Source organism: Scardinius erythrophthalmus (genome assembly GCF_964197995.2).
Source record: "Scardinius erythrophthalmus genome assembly, chromosome: 14".
NCBI classification, from domain to species: domain Eukaryota; kingdom Metazoa; phylum Chordata; class Actinopteri; order Cypriniformes; family Leuciscidae; genus Scardinius; species Scardinius erythrophthalmus.
The window spans coordinates 22,252,786-22,270,754 of record NC_138234.1 but is presented as its reverse complement, the minus strand read 5'-3'; the positions used below and the strand labels follow the sequence as shown (position 1 = coordinate 22,270,754).

General features: G+C 37.4%; 1 protein-coding gene across 1 annotated transcript; it reads left to right on the top strand.

Annotated features, from left to right (window-relative positions):
- Nucleotides 1-7,913: 7,913 nt before the first annotated feature.
- Nucleotides 7,914-15,788, top strand: tmem161a (transmembrane protein 161A). Its single transcript, XM_081384015.1, has 12 exons — nucleotides 7,914-8,008; nucleotides 9,382-9,485; nucleotides 9,560-9,643; nucleotides 9,724-9,821; nucleotides 9,905-10,061; nucleotides 10,195-10,346; nucleotides 10,429-10,489; nucleotides 10,572-10,715; nucleotides 10,831-10,944; nucleotides 11,216-11,390; nucleotides 11,535-11,631; nucleotides 13,760-15,788. The coding sequence occupies exons 1-12, from the start codon at nucleotides 8,006-8,008 to the stop codon at nucleotides 14,053-14,055; spliced, it is 1,485 nt and encodes a 494-aa protein (XP_081240141.1). The 5' UTR covers nucleotides 7,914-8,005; the 3' UTR covers nucleotides 14,056-15,788.
- The last annotated feature ends 2,181 nt before the right edge of the window (nucleotides 15,789-17,969 follow it).

Genomic DNA, 17,969 nt, shown 5'->3' with positions numbered 1-17,969 from the left:
AATTTAGCTTTACACAATTTATTTTTAAATCATTTATACATTGAGTCGTGTTCTTGTTGGCATCAACTCACAAAACCGTAATATAAATATCTCCAAATAAAATATTTGTTAAAGAAGTGTCTAGAAGTTTATTATAATTTGTTTATTTTAAGATTTTAAAGGTCGCGTTCAATTATTAAGTTCAATTCTACTGCAGGCAAATCAAGTTTCAACATTACAATTCACTCAATAATTCCTACTTAAAAGTCGATACAAATAAAAAATTTTACATTATCCATCAAATCTTTTTAATTCTTACCTTTTAGTAGACAGTGATGACCTCTCATATCTGAGTGCCTGGAGAAACAGAAGTTGTAATGAGAATCAACGAACAAATGCTTCCTTAAAACCTTCTCATTCATTTAAATTTATTCACGTTTGATTTAAAAAAAGAAGAAGTAACTATTGTACCCAGTGCTTCAATAATGCAAATACAATACGAGTATAAGGCTATTTAATTGACACGCCAAACGTACAAGCACGTGCTTCACTCACTCACACACACACACACACACACACACACACACACACACACACACACACACACACACACACACACACACACACACACACACACACCACACACACACACACACACACACACACACACCTCATTTTAGTTTTTCAGGAACAGATAACACTTTTAAAACTATCAGTGTTGTTATGCAGGCCTATTATATATTTAACTATAATAATAATAATAATAATGTGTATAGCTTACAATGAAAAAAAAAATCTCTTAAACTACAACTCTCTTTCAGGCTGTTGTGGCTGGGAAGAATACAGTTTAGAAAAAAGAAAAAAAAGAAAAAAACGTTTGGGGCCTTTTGTGGGGTTCCAGGGATCCTCTTGGTCTCTATTGTTGGTCGCTCCAAAAGCCTGATTAATTAATTTCACACTGTAGCTCAGGAGAAAATTTTCCCACAAACAAGTGACCGAAAAAAATTCAAGCCTAAAGAAAGAAGTCAACATCAAGTTCAACAACGTGCGGGCTGCTCATTATCATGACAATAACGTCTGGGAGCACAGAAGTCCCCTCAACAAGAGGGTCTGGCGTCAATACACTCCACCTCCCGGACCCCGGAACATTTTCCCAGGCTCCTCTAACAATCGCACAACTGTTTGCTCCCCGGGCTCGCCTAATGATCACTTCATACGACGCTCAAAAGATGATTTAGTTAAAATACGCCACATTAACTCTGACAAATGGAAACTGCCCCCCCCCCTCCCCCTAACAAAAACAGCACGAGAATTAGATTGTGTGCAAATAATTACAATCTTTGACAAACAAAACTGCGCAGTGAATTGTTTAATGATTACCTTAACTTTACTGTAAGAAATACAGTGATGATGCCAAATTAGACGGTGTCTATTTTACAGTTTCAAACTCTAACTGTAGTTTACAAACACATTTTAAGATACTAAAATCTGTCAATTATTGTAAAGTTTATTGATAACTGCACAGGTGATACAAGGGCACGTGATTTAAATGTGGTGCCTACAATGAAAACACAAGAAGAGCACAGTTTTAGCTAAACAAACACAAAAACACAATCAGGGTAACACAATTGACACTAAACGTTAACCAAATCACATAGAATGCAGCACAACACATACGTAACGGATAAAACCGAAGGTATTGGTTAGTAATATATACATTTTCAAGGTAATATAGAGGCCTATGATTTATTTTTACGCTGAAATAACTAACATTTTACAGTGAAGTTAAATAAACATTGACTGATTACTGATAAGTCAATACAAATTAGTGTTCACTTACCAAACTTGGGGTGATCCGTTACACCACAATATCTAATCCACAGGTACAAATAAATAAACTATTCCCGAGAATCGCGTTAAACGCGCAACTACGTCACTTTAAAGGGCGACACGAAAAGTATTGATGTCCGTTAGTTGCAAACAGCCTTGAGTGATCTGACGCTCTGTTAGCTCAACTGCACAACTTGTTATCCAGATTCCTGCTAAGTATCCAGTGCTGCTGCTACTCCGAGGACTGCTGGGATCGAGTCTGTTCGCTGGTCTCGCGCGTGGACGTGTGTAGAAACTTAAGCAGCTCGCGCGTAAACGGCGTCCCGTAGTGAATTGATGAGTTATTGTTCCAAAGTCCGCGTGCATGATCCATTTAGAGTTACGCCCATCTTTTTTCTATCGCTGTTTTGGGTTGGCATATGGGCAGACTAAAAGAAAGCTAGTCGGTTTCGTTCTATCCGCGAATACGCGAAGGAATAAACGCAAATTTTCCATAGAATCAGCTCATATTAAGATTTCATTGCACAGCTATAATTGTTTAACCATCGCAGAACCTGCAGTTGCACTTGCTCACACCTTAAGATTCCTGTACTGACAGCACACACACACGCCCTAACTGGGAAGTGCGTGTGTGCAGTGCAGGCCAATAGACGTTCGTGTTATTTATCAGTTTTCCACTAGACATTGGCGCCTTGTTGCTTTGAAGCGTCACGTGCGTAAAATTACTGGAGACAGTTCGGGTAGCTATCAATCCATATTTCCTAGTTCTACTGCTTATAGGATGTCAGTGACATTTCGAAATGGAGGGGTGTGTGTGTGTGTGTGTGTGTGTGTGTGTGTGTGAAACTGAGAGTCATCCATTCACCGTAGCCGAAAGGGATTCAGGTTTAAAACGTGTATGGTTGCGTATTGACGTCATAGACCTGGAGAATTTGTGCGTACACATATTGTCATCGTTCGCGTTTTGTTGAAGACATTCTGCATTTCCTCATTTATTTTAGAAACACGAAATGAATATGGGTAATATCAGAATACTGGGTGATATAAATACACCCAACACACACACACACACACACACACACACACACACACACACACACACACACACACACACACACACACACACACACACACACACACACACACACACACACACACGTTTTATGGGGACTTGCCATAATGATTTTTATACTGTATAGACTGTATATTCTTATATCCCCTAACCCTACCCTTAACTGTAAAAAAGATATGATCAATAAATTATGACAACATGTTTTTACATTTCTTTAACTCATCAATATTAGTTAAGCAAATGTCAACTTTTTATGTTATACAAGTTTCAACATTTTTTTTAAGTCAGATTAATTTAATTTAAGTTCAATTTACTTGAACATCCAAGTTGATTGTACTTAAAAATGTAAGGCAGCAACTTTTTTTTTTTTTACAGTGTATCAGAAAACTTCCTGCATTTTTACATTTTCAAAAAAAAAACCATCACTTAGTATGATTTATATGTTTTTTTTTTCCTAATGGGGACCAAAAAAAAATGTCCCAACAAGGTCAGAAATTACTGGTATTGCCATCTTTGTGGGGACCTTTGGTCCCCATACCAGGCCACACACAGACAAGCGTTGGGTTTCCATTTATGGAGACTTTCTGTAGACATAATGACTTTTCAAAAAACATCACTTAGTATGATATATAAGCGGTTTTCCTCATGGGGACTTAAGATACTGCCATCTTTGTGGGGACATTTTGTCCCAATAATGAAATTGAGTATAGGCCCACATATTTATCATTAAAATATAGCCTACCACAAAAACATATATATAATGTCTTAAGAATATTTAAGGTTTTCTTTAATGGATAGCTATGGGGCCAAACAAATTGGATTGAAGTAGGCCGAGAGGAATCTTAATTGATTGTGCCCTGAGAATGTCTTTAAAAAAAACTATCTGGCATAAACCGTATTTATGCTTGAATCTTCTTTAACTCTTTCAGTTGAACAACATGCAAAACTGGAAAGAATGAGAACAAAAATAAGGCTTATTTCCATGTCCCATACGATCATTTAAAAGCTTGGATTATTACTATTACAACTATTTGCAGCCTATTTTACCTTGCCAAACCAAATTTTAAAAATGACACCACTCAAAGAGAAACAATGAATGAAATGAATCGGATCTAGCAGTACACAATTCAACGCACCAGGCATTGGTATTTCATTCCTTTAATTTTCATGCCAGAGAAAAAAACATTGGTGCTTCAATAAAAAAAAAAAAAAATTCTCATATAGACTACTGCAGCTTATTTCGTCCTTTTATTAACGTCGTCACTGAAACAAACAGAAAACAGCGCCACCCATCGGTAAGACGCTGCAACTGCTGAGATGATAATGAAAGGACCGAGCATTCCGTCGTAGGCCTATCAATAATGCATGTTTACATATCACAACCGTTTCAAAATACCCTACCCATACTATATTTTAAATCGTTTTTAAATCATTCAGAGAAAATAATGTTAGGAGCTACATATTTTAAAGATTTAAACCAAGTGTCAATTTCGACATCGCGTCCACTTGAATGCAAATATTACGATTTATAATTAAACAAAAAATAACAAATGAATTAACTGTAGCACCACCAAATCTATAGTAGCCTAGTATTTTATATAGGCTAGCTGAGATTAATTTGAAGCCTACAAATGCTCATTGGCGAAGCAACAAACTGTACAGCGTCGTCATTGATTAACTAAAATTCAATGAATTAAACTCTCCGCTAGCTATTTTAAATTTTATGTTACTTCAAACACAATTCTGAAGGTCGCTAAACGAACTAAATTAAAGTCAGTAAGAAGATAATCGCTTAGTATAAACGAGTCTGTTGTTCTTTAACACATTTTTTTTTTAATTAATATAAATAATATCATGATCTGGCCTTTGAAAGGACAATAAAATGAATTTGGTTACTAGTAGATTATTAAACCTGAAATACAATTTATAGGTTTACTTGGAAGACTAATTTTATGATAAAAAAAAATATTTTAAAAGGGTATAAGGCTAAAAACTGGTAAAACGTAATGCCATTTTTTTTTTATAAAAACCTGAAAAATTAAACCATGAAAAAAGTGGCATTACAAAATTTCCCTGCAAATGCACCTTAAAGACGCTCATGATGTTATGATACATTTTTGTTTTAATACAGTGCAATAGCCATTCGAGATGTCTGTATAACGAGCTACAAAAATGATACTCATTAGTGGTGACATGGAAATTTGTTGATCATGCATTATTAAAATGCATTAGCTCCAAAATGAACGAACAGACAGAAATGTTGTGATCCGCATATCTCAACATTTAAATCGAAGATATGATTGGGACACGATGAAACAATTCGTGACACATAGGCTATTTGAAGGTAACATTGCAAAATGAGGCTAAGATTCAAAATAATAATCTTTAAAATAAATGTTAGGCTATAATTTCATACGCTTTAGCTCAAAGCACTCAAGTAAATAATAAAGAGTTTCCCCATTCATCTCTATAGGCATGTCTTACGGGTTGCACTTGACCCTTTGCTCAAATTATTTCTGTTTGACCTCAGGTCACAGGTCAAACACCAAATCTAAGCAAAAACCTGGAAGTTTATCCAAAAGTCGACAAAATTGTATCAGTTGCACACTCAAGCTTTAACCTATAGTTTCTTTTTAAAACCAAAGCAGTAAACGCAAAACATTATGCGACACAAATTTTGTTACGAATCGTGGAAAAACGGCGGGAATAAATTATTAGCCTAAACAAAATTTAGCCAGTTTTTTTATGCAATTAGAAGAAAGTAAATAAGGATTTTTTTGTATCAAACACGTCATGTCCCAATTGAAGCAATTAAAAAAAAAGAATTTTCTGAATTAGCCTACAAACCCTCAGTAGTAGTCTACATATCCAAAGCACTAGTTCAAATGAGTTTCCACGACTACATACCCAATGTTGTTGTCGTTGTGGAGAGATGTTTCCACACTAGCTGTTCCGTGGGAAAAGACTCGCCTCGGAATGCCACATAGTCCTTTAATTGGTGCCGGACTGGATTTTATGGAAATGAGCATTGAACATCAGTCTTAACGACTGATTGGCACATATAAGAAGAGAGCAAGGGCCGTACTCATGTCTTTTAGCGACGCAATTCAGAAGGTCAAGTTCAAGCGCATATCTCAGCTCTCTCAATGCGCGTGACCAATTATCATGCACGTCGCGTGAAAGCCATGCGTCTGCATCCCTACGGGGTGCGTTGAGTTGAAAACAGCTCGACTGCTTGGATCCTTCATTAAAAAGCATTTATTCAACGAAAATAAAAAGTGTGGGTAACAACATTACAACAATAAGTTAACACATTATAAAAAAAATGTTGCTGCGTCAATATTTTTAAGTAAGCAACTTGGATGTTTAAGTCATTTCAACTTAAATTACATTAAACTGACTTTAAAAATGAGTTACATAATTTAGATAAGTTAAAACTTATTTTGAAGAGTTGAAGCAATGTATAAAAAACATATGTTGTGTTAACTTGTTGATCATAATTTTTACAGTGATTAAAATATAAATAAACATGAAAAGATAGCCCTTTTAATCGAAGTTCCGTGACATGACTTGACTTTAGAGCAAATGCCTTTGTAATTCCATTACTATTATTTGGTTTAGACAATCTCGTTTTGTTTGCATTGATATCCTTTTGTCAACAAAGTCATAAAGCTATTGGCCAATTTCTTTGCAAATGTATTTATTTTTAAAGATGCATCTTTTATAAGTATTAGGGTTCTTGTTTATTAGTAATTTATAATGTTTTGATGTTATATTATAGCATCTTCAGAGTTGGTTTCTTTAAAGCACCACATCAGTCTTAAAAAATAAAGGTTCCAAAATAAGCAAATTTGCAGCAATGCCATAGAAAAAACATTTTTGGGTTCCCAAAGAACCTTTCAATCAACAGTTCCTAAAATAACCATTTTTTTCTGAGTATGGGGAACATCTAAAGAACCCTTTTCCACTGAAGAACCTTTTGTCCAATGGTAAGGTAAAGGTTCCATGTATGTTAAAGGTTCTTCATGGAACATTCTATGCCAATAAAGAACAATAGAGAGAGAAAAATGTCACTGAATTGGAAAGCATCATGAACATCTTACGTTTCAAAAATACATATTATCCTCTGGCTAGTACTTTATAAAACCAGTTTATTTTCATTTTTAATCTGCTTCCACCAATGTTGATCTGGGCTGCATTTCCCAAAAGCATTGTAGGCCTACTAAGTATATTGTAGAGACCAATTGTTTCCATTATAGGCTTACAATGCTTTTGGGAACCCCAGCCATGCATGAAGATCTTGTAATGTAACATCAAGAATTGAATCTAATCTACAAAGAACCATACAACCATATCAACTCAATAACCCTAAACAGAACACATGATTCTTGACAATAAAGGGGATCAATTTAGCTTTATTTATTAATTTAGCAGCAGTAAGTTACATTCGGAGGGGGAAAAAAACTATTGAAGGATCAAAAATAGCTGAGGGCAAGATTTATTTGCAGGCTTATCAGCTGTTAGCAGTTGCACATCAACCATAACAGCTGTAGCAGGTCATATATGGTATACAAACCTTAAACAATGCTGCTAAAAATCACAGTAAAATTTCACAAACATTTCCATTGACATATTAGCTGTTTATGAATTTCCCCACAGTAAAATTTAGGTTGACAAGAACATTTGACTGCAGAAAGCTCCCGTTTAAAATACCAACATCAAAAGAAAGTATTAAAGCCCACATAGTTAATTCCAAATTAATTGAAAGTTAGGCTATATGAAATAAATACTTAGCCCTATAAAACGGTCAGAAAAGCTCAAGTATTTGCCGTTTGAACGTTTGTTTGCACATCTTGTCTTGGCCCTCCCACAGTTTTATTTCTGTCCTTGAAGAAAAGCCAACGACATTTACAGTACCATCACGAGGGCCAATCAAATTGTAGATGCGTTGCCAGTTCAACCAATAGAATTGCAGCTCTCGTGCGGCGTCGACATGGTCCAATCAGAGCGAGCGATTATAGAATACGTCATCAAAATACTCCTTCAGCTGTTCGAACACTCAAGTGTCACCACGAGAGCTATTACATGGGACATAAACTCATTCATTAAACTCACCAAACGAAGATGGTTAGTATATTTATTTTGTTAACCGGTAAATCGACTTGTAAAATTGCTATTTTACACGACCGATTCGGTTTATTGTTGTTTGTATCTTCTGTACTGAAATCATGTTAGCACAGTGATCGCTTGTAGATTGGTTAGGGGTATTTTGGATCCATTGTACTACTTGTCTTACTTGTGTTAGTGACTGTGGCATTGCAAATGCACTGTTTCTGTGTTTCAGATCTCAATAGTAGCTCTTTAGTGTTATATAGGATGGTTAGCTGTAGCATGTTAGCTAACTGCCCATGCCTCCCCATGTCATGGGGGGTTTGCAATGCCAGCACCTGCTCACTTTGACAGCATGGCTCCTGTGCTCATCTCGAGTGACTGGCACAGGCCCATAGTCAAATAGTTTTGGTGGTAACGTTAGTGAAGTGCTGTAAAAACAACAGAACCTGAGTTACAGGAATTGTATCTGTTCAAAACAAGTAAGCTCCATTGGCATGCTGTTTATTTGCACTGAAAGCCATTTCGACCAGTATTTTAGTTTGTAAAGCAAACAAAAATCGCGTTTACTGTATTTATTTTACTATGGAACTCTATGGGATAAGGCATGTCTCCGTGACAAACATTAAAATACAATATTTTTGGAAGTAAAGCCACAAGACTTAAACATTGTACATGTTAAAGCGATACTAGTGTGATAAAAACCACTTACTAACCTTGTCATTGCAAACTTAATTCAATTTTCAACTCCTCTAATGTGCCGTCAAACACGGTAGCTTTACCGCGACTCGCGCAAGAATACCAGAATTCTGTTTACATGGAATCAAATCCAACGTATGTTCATCCGCCTATAAGTAGTCCCACCTCTTCAAGCATGATTTACACAATTGTACAGCTTAAATAACACACATTTTTGTATGGAATGACTAATATAAATGCTTTAACAAAAAAAAGAGCTAACATTGCTCTCCAGAACGCTTTCCCCATGAACATCCACACATAGACATTGACAACTTAATATTCAGTAATATTTGACTGCACTGACACTATAGGATAAGGACCAAACTTAAACTGAATTGAGCCTTGAAGACAACACCAGATGCTTTAGCTGGTCTACATTGACACTGTTATTGAACTGAATTGAATCAACATTGAGAAATGCCTTCAGTTGAATAATGACTCTATTGTCTTTTTTAGAGAATTGAACTATGTTTGCAGCATTGATCATTATTTTCCTGTTTATCGCTGTAAAGCTGCTTTGAAACAATCTGTATTTTTTAAAGCGCTATGCAAATCAAAGTGACTATATTTGTTTTTATAAACTGTAAAGGTATGAGTTGACATTATTTTCGGTACCATTGTATGTTCTCTATATGTCCGTCTCTTTTAAGGCTCTGATGGGGGTTCAGTTGGTGGTGAGCTTGCTGGCGGTCAGCATAATGCAAAGAATGGCCCCACATCTCTCCTTCGCACGCTGGCTCTTATGTAACGGCAGGTGAGCAATAGACATCTTTTCCATGTAGACTTATATATGACACCTGGCTCTTTCTAATACCTTCATTTTCTCAGCCTTTTCAGGTTCAAACATCCATCTGAAGGCGTATTGTGCGCCCTCGCGGGGAAGCAGATTCCTAAGAACAGCAGGCGAGACAGGTGTGAGCTTGATTCAGTGCAACTGTTACTTTTCTGTTTGGGAATTCGATAACTTCTGCTCGACCTCTTGCTGTTTCCAGGAGACAAAATGGACACGGAGAATCCAAGCCGCTCACGGTTCCGAAAGACATCGACCTTCACTTGGAGAATGCGCCTGTAAATGTTTTGGATGCACTTGGTAGGTCTTTATCCGGGTTTCTGAACAGTTTGATCTTGAAGAAAAGCTCCTCGGATGATCTTAACCTTTTCTCTTCCTCACAGTTTTGCGGTTCTTTGTGGAGTACCAGTGGCTGATTGACTTTGCCGTCTATGCGACAGGGATCTACCTCTTCACCGAAGGCTACTGCAGTTTAGTGGATGCCAGCAAGGAAGTCAATATCGCTTCCATCTGGTGTGTGCTGACTGTTTTCTTCTGCCTGTATCCTCCAACACTGCAGTCCTCTGGATTAACAGACCTGAAGCTACCTGAGAAATTCAGATGCGACTTACCTCATGCTAAGAAAGAATATAAGTTGTTGTAACGTCTTGTTGTCCTTGACTGAAGTTCTCAGGAGGACGCTGCATCTTCTTATGAGCCACTACTTCCGCTCTGAGGAGGGCGGCGAGCGCTCTGTGTGTCTTGCTTTCGGCTTCTTATCTCTGCTCATTGCCATGCTGGTTCTTGTTGTGAGAGAAGACTACCTGGAGTTTGGCCTTGAGCCCGGTATGTGGTTATCTGATCTGTATTTCTAGAAGTGAAAGGACATTTATACCACGTGAAATCTTTCCTTATCAATTTCTTGCAGGATTTACCAGTCTTTTTGACAATTTCGAGGTCTTTGCCAAACAGCATGGCTATGAGTGGTCGTAAGTTATACATTAATGGTTAGACATCATTAGTCATGTTCTGTATTCTTTTATCATTAAAATACTAACAATATTTTAACAGAGTTCCCTTCACCAAACTGTCAGTGAAGTTGGGGCTGGCTGTCCTTTGTGCCTTCATTGGAGCTCTCCTTGCATTCCCTGGACTGCGATTGGCCCAAACTCACTTAGACGCCGTTCAGATGAACGCAGACCGTCCAATCATTCAGTAAGACACTCAAAATGGCATTGTGTAAGAATTGAACATGAACAAAATTGACAGTTGCATTGATGATATTGAAAGTTTGAATTGATATGCCACAGCAACTGGTTTTCCCTTTTAGGATCCTTTTGCACATGGGTTTTCTATCGCCACTGGTCATTCTGGTAATGTGGATTAAACCCATTGCTCGAGACTTCCTAGGGAACGCCCCAATGGGAAAGACCTCAGTTACCTTGTAAGTTGAGCAAATTTGATATATAATATGTAATATTTTTTTCAATAATTTATTTTTGAATGCTTTTTAGTTTAAAAATTCTGTATTTTTTATAATTCTTTCCCCATTTATTATGAATTTTATATATTATTTATTTCATATTTTAATATTTTAATTTATTTTAAAGGATTTTTTTATAATTTAAATATTGCTTTCATTTATATTTTATATATTTAAATGAATTATGTTATATCTTGACATTTATGTATAATTCCTTTCTTCTTTTTTTCAGACTTTCTAGTTCTGCCTTTAACTCGGTACGACTGTGGACTATCGTGGCGCTGTGTGTTCTGAAGCTGCTGCTCACACGCTACCACCTGCAGGCCTACCTTAACCTCTCTCAGAAGTGGGTGGAGCAAATGAAGAAAGAGGCAGGGCGTATCGCTGCCATTGACATCCAGAGGAAGGTGAGGTTGAAATGCGAAGTAGCAGTGTTTTATGTATACGAAACATTACAAATCACAGAGTGGACAGTATTAATGTTTCCTATAAATTCACTGTAATGATGTAATAAATACAATGATGTAATGTTTTCAAACCCGTTTATGTAGGTGACACGAGTTTTCTGCTACCTGACTGTCGTCACCCTCCAGTACCTTATACCTATTCTGCTTGTGCTTTTCTCAACTTTGGCACTCAAATCTTTAGGTGGGTCACTACACTGTCACTGGCAGTTAAAGGTACTCAAAACTGCATGCATTTTGTGGAAGAACATTGTTTTGGTTGTGCTTCGGCTCTGCTTGACTGAATATGGTTATCTGCTGATAAATCATTCACTAATAGGCTTAAAGCGTAACTCTTGCCAAAATGAAACCTAGGGTCTTTTTGTGAATCCACCCGAGGCAAACTTTCGTTTAAAAGCATAATTAGAATGGAAACGCCACTTTTAAGTTTGACCGTATTTTCGTTTTCAATCAAATTGCCTTTTGAATGGGAGTGCTAGGGGCTTACTATGATAGCATCAAAATCGCTATTTTGAAGGGGTCATATAATGGTACATGCACTTTTACAAGTTGATTGTACTGAAATGTGTGTTGGCAGTGCCTGTACACAACCATCATAAAATGATAAAAATCCATCCAGTGTTTTTTTTTAAATCTTCTTATATGTTTCCCCCTCTCCTGAATCAAGCTGTTCCATTTTGTGACGTCACCAAATCGACGCCCCTCCTACAATGGTTGATTGACAGCAGCGTTTCAACACAGACCCGCCCTGAGCGAGCTGTCAATCATAGCCCGCGCCGACCGGCGCGTTCATTGCTGATAGCTGGAGCACTGAGTAGAATGGCGTCTAAGCGATTGTGGTGTTCTTGGGTGTAATGGTAATAACGAACACAGCAGTCATTTTGATGTTCCTAAATCCGAACCGCTGAAGACGCAGTGGCTGAGTTTGTTTTCGAAGGGAATATTCCCCGCGATCAACGTCAATGCTTTCATGTTTGCGCGAATCATTTCACCAGACTGCTTTACAAACGAGGATCAGTATAAAGCTGGTTTTGCTAAGAAGCTGCTCCTGAAAAAAGGATCAGTACCAACTATTCGTGTTCCTGCTGAACCTCCAGAAGAAGTGAGTGAGTGTAACGTTTTATTAACCTTTATATTAATCTTTGCAAATCGCTTGCTGCACGCTTCACGATGAATGCGGCTATTTTTACACTCAGGGTAGATTCCGGCATGTTTTCTATGTATGACGTTCTCAATATAATTCATAATCCCATGTTTATAATAAACAACGCGTTATGGTTATTGTGTTAAATTGTGTTACAAACGGTGTGCGCACAGAACAGAGGGGCGGGGTGAGCAAAGCTCATTATCATTTAAAGACACATGCACTTAAACGGCGTGCTGAAAACAGAGCTGTTTTTGAAATTAGTGTTTTCTTACAATACTAATGAGAATTTTTAATTAAAGTATATTACAAACTATTTAGACCCTAAAGAATCATATTAGCTTGTACAAAAATGACATTATATGACCCCTTTAAAAACACTAAGAAGGCTCGACACAACATGAAACTTTGCTCGAAGTATCACCAGGGGCTCTACACATGAACTCAAGCATTGAGAACATTGTTAGTGTCTTCTTAGTGATTTAAAAATAGCGATTTTGATGCTATCATAGTCGTGCCCCATGCACTCCCATTCAAAAGGCAATTTGACTGAAAACAAAAATACAGTCAAACTTAAAAGTGGTGTTTCCATCCTAATTATGCTTTTAAACGAAAGTTTGTCTCGGGTAGATTAACAAAAAGACCCTAGGTTGCATTTTGGTGAGAGTTACGCTTTAAAATATATAACCAGTTTAGATGGAAAGAATCAAAAGCTGAAGATTTTTACTGTAACTACACCCATTAAAGGAGAACTCCGGTCAATTTTAACATTGAGCTCATTTTTTTGTAAATTTGGAGTGCTGTCAATACAGAGAACAACGACAACATCCTTGATGTGTCATTACAAGTGCCCAGCTCATGTGAGTGATTCCTTCAGAGTGATCATGGGTGAATCTGACTGCAGTAGATGTGAAAGATATTAATAAAAATGATGTTATTTCAGCCAGCGCACATACCTGTATTTACATCCTGTTTTCGGTCAAAGTCCATAGTAATCGATTGTCGAGTTCACACGCATAGGTTTAGTTACCTATGATCATGCGCGTGAACTCGACAATCGATTACTTCTCCTTTTCTACTACTTTTCCTTTTTTTTTTTTTTTTTTTTTTAATTTGAATTTTCTTAAAGAATTTTTAATGTATTAAAATGTTCTAATGTACCCCTTAGGTGACTTCTCATGGGGCTTTGGAGCAGAGACTCCGGGTGTAACCCCTGCTCCCATACTTCCCACCACCCCTCCACCAGCCCCAAGCCTGGAAGACGACGAGGACATGGAGGACATGGAGGAGGACATCCAGGCCACCGTAGCCCACCTGATCGAGCTGTTCTCCGCTTTACGTGGAGTCCTCACGCCTCTTTTCTTCAGGGGCATCTTCGCCTTTCTCACATGGTGGGTCGCGGCCTGTCAACTCATTAGCAGCCTGTTCGGCATCTATTTCCACCAGTATCTGATGCACAACTGAAAAGTGCCCTAAAAATTAAGCTCTGTGCGCTGAATCCAATCCTTCAAGGTACCGCAGTGTCAACACGGACAGTCACGCAAACACATCTGATGCAACAGCAAAGATGAAGGCTGGCCTTCGGAACAAACGCTCATGTTTGAACCCACTTTATTTTGCCGGTACCTTGTGGAAAATTTAGTTAGGTACAATCAAAGAAAAGTTGCTAGTTAACTGTATGCAAAAGCTGTTTAGATTCTCATCAGCTCTTCAACAGTCCGTCAAACACCATGTTTGTTTGTAAAAAAAACGGTTTTCTCACTTTTTACATCAGAAGTTTTTAGTTAAATCTCATGCGTATCTGTTGTGGTGATCATTCATTGAGATGCAAATCTAAGGGCCTGGCAGCTCAGGGATGTGGTCCGAAATGGCAAATGAAAACCAGCAAAACAGTTTAGCCATGTAGTTAATGGACTTGATTGTTCAAAAATGAAACTTGATTTAATTTCATGCCTTGGATGAATTTTTTAACAGAATGTTATGGTCTATTTTAAATACTGTGTTTGCTAAATGGCTGATGACGTGTTACATACAGCTGTCCTAAACATAATGCCAGTGAATAATCATCTGCAAGTTTTTAATTTGTTTGCCTGTTATTCTGTTCACTCTGTTAGCTACCAATGATCTTCACTTATATGATCAGAGGAAGTCACCAGGGATTAATATCATTTAAGACTGAAACAATTTATTTATTCATTTTCTAATGTCAATCAGCTTTCATTTGATTCAAAACAATAAACTGATAATTAAAAAATGAAATATGACTGTTTGTTTTTCCACTATTTTCCATTATTTTTTATTTATTTTAATGAACACAAAGGATTAGTTGACCCAAAACTGAAAATTCTGTAATCATCTGTCAAGTCATTCCAAACCTGTAAAGATTTTTGTTTATCTTCGGAACACAAATGAAGATCTTTTTAATAAAATCTGTGAGCTTTCTGTCCCTCCATTGACAGCTACGCAACTACCACTTTGACACATCAAAAAGTGATTGTAAAACTAATCCATATGATTTTAACAGCTCAGTCCAAATATTCTGAAGAGACACGATCGCTTTATGATGAACAGATTGAATTTAGAGCTTTATTCACATATAAACTGATCTGTGAACATAAACAGAACGAGCCATTTTGCTTAATGAGCAAGAACAAACCTCATTGGAGGGATAAAAAGCTCAGATTTCATCAAAAAGATCTTCATTTGTGTTCCGAAGATAAAGCGTTAAAAGCGCTAAATTGTTACACAATCCTGATAATCTCAAAATGGCCAAATATTGACCATATAGTTTGGTCTATCACTAATTAATGTTGCAGTGTTAACTAATGTATTAATAGTCAAACCAATGCATGGTCTTATTCGAGTGACATGCAAATGGCATATTTTTTAGACACAATTTTTGTATGTATGTAAATATTTGTTTATGAATGAAATGCAATATTGTTAAGGATATATATATGTATATATATATCCACACAGATATATGTATTGGTTTGATCAGGCCTGTAGTTTTGTGTCTGAAAGATGACATGATTAATGGCTGATAAAATGTGACTTCCACAGTCAGAACAGACGTCTCATTCAAAGGGTCAGATGGTCACATGTCTGACTAGTTTATTAGCTGGTATAGAATATGACTGGTTTAAGATGTTTATGACCATATGAACTAATAAAATTCATATTTCTGTGTTCAACCCTATGAACTGATATTTCTTCCATTCAATATTTTTTTATTATGGTACAACTGTACCATTTGTTCACTTGCGCATGGCCCATAAAAATCATTGTAAATTAAAATTTCTTTACATACGTATTATCAGGGGGATATTTGAAGCATAAATGCACCATTAATTGGCTGGCGCATTTGTGTCTATATCCTCTGTCTCGCCACTGTCCCAATAACGTCTCATCTTGAACACAGACGGATATTTTTTCCCACGTCGGGCTGGCTGATGACACGTCTGGAGGCCGTGTCTGGCTTAATGAAGTGGAGGGTGACGGGGTTGACATATCTATATAATCACATTAATTATGTGCATCTGTCAGGAGGCCCAGTCTGAGACCCACTGCACCCCTGGCTGTTGCTATAGGGACTGGACCGAGGACCATTCAGACGTGCCCCACAGACTCGCCCCATCGGCCCCTCGAGACCTGCCCAGACGTGACCTCTGTAGCCCTCTTTTCAACTGTGGTAGGGTAGGGTGTGTTGACGAGATGGAGAGTTGGGTAATTTCAGACAATTTTCTTTTTTTAATAGCTCAAGGGGTTCAAGATGGTGTGGATGGGTGTCTAAAAAATGGGATTTGAATATAATTGTGTGTAGACATAGCGGAAGTGTTCGTGTGATGGTTTTAATGGTGATTATAATCAGTATTGTATATAGAAACAGAAGTGATCTGACAGACATAACATCTGCTTGAATATTTGATAACACTCATTTTGAAGAGCTTCAGCATTGTGAAGATGATGTTCATTTCTTGCTATTCATGTGTCAGGCCTAAACGGTCTTTCAACATTACGCTAAAAAGCCTTTTAAAACGTACTGTGAGGCTACCATGATGTTTTTTTCAGACTGTTATACACTTCCCGTTTAATAGGTGTTACCTTGACTTCGTTAATTCGTCAATTAAATATAAAAATATGTATTTCTTAATTGTTTTCAGTTGGCAAAAAAATGGTTTCAAATACACTTTACGCCATATTTAATTGGAAAATGAGACTGTAAGGGATAAATGTAGTCACGGCCATAAGTTTTGGCAGTGACATAAATTTTGTGTTTTGCAAAGTTTGCTACAGTTGTGGTGTTGATTCACATTAATTATTGCGCAGAGTGATCAGATGCATTTTAAAATAGCAAAAAGCTTCATTGGCCAAAAAAAAACAAAAACAAAAAAAACTTTATCTCAAAACCCAAAATTTAACTGTTTTTTGGCCCTGGCACAAAATGATCAGCTAACATAATTTCACTAAGCATATCTTCAGCCCATGGTACTAGTCAGGAGAAATCACTCTATCATTCTTATTGGATTATAAGAGCAGAATGATTGCTATAAAATAAGGGAAGAAGTGCTTCCAATCATTGTGTTCTTGGGTTAGCATTGGTTACTTCCAAAGAAAGATGTGCTTTGCATCAAAATGGCCTCACATGCAAGGAAATTGCTGCAATGAATATCGCACCCGAAAGAACCATTTACAGAATCATCAAAAACTTGAAGAAGAGAGCTTCAACTGCAGTGAAGAAGGCTTCAGGACGTCTCGTCTCCTCCTGAGGAAGTCAGCACCAGAATCCCATCACTGCCAGTGCAGAGCTGCTCAATAATGGCAGCAGGAGGATGTGAGTGAATCTGCATGTACAGCGAGGCGAAGAAGGGCAGCAAAGAAGCCACTTCTCTCCAAGAAAAAGCAAGGATAGACTGAAATTAGCAGGAAGTACAAAGATTGGACAGTAGAAGACTGGTGCCAAGTTATTTTCTCTAATGAAGGCCCCTTCTGGCTGTTTGGGACATTTGGAAAACCAACTGTCCAGAGAGGATAAGGTGAATGCTACCACGAGTCTTGTGTCATGCAACAGTGAAGCATCCTGAAACCATCCATGTGTGGGGTTGCTTTTCATCCAAGAGAGTGAGCTCTCTCACAATCATGCCACAAAACAGTGGTATCAAAACAATCTGCAAGAGCAACTTCTCCCAATGATCCTGGAGCAATTTGGAGCTCTGTCACAAGGCAAGAAGTGATAATAGTGGCCGGAGATCATTACATTGAAACTTTGAATCTGTGGCCAGACAACTCCCTGGGTCTTATGATAGAGAACCTGTGGTCAGTCCTCGAAAGGCGAGTGGACAAGCAGAAGTCCACAAATTGTGATCAACTGACTCCGA

What these genes read in the sequence shown, in the direction of transcription:
- tmem161a (XM_081384015.1), top strand. An exon ending in GGAAAGACCTCAGTTACCTT is followed by an intron (nt 10,945 to 11,215) that starts GTAAGTTGAGCA and finishes TCTTTTTTTCAG; the next exon opens with ACTTTCTAGTTCTGCCTTTA. An exon ending in CCATTGACATCCAGAGGAAG is followed by an intron (nt 11,391 to 11,534) that starts GTGAGGTTGAAA and finishes CCGTTTATGTAG; the next exon opens with GTGACACGAGTTTTCTGCTA.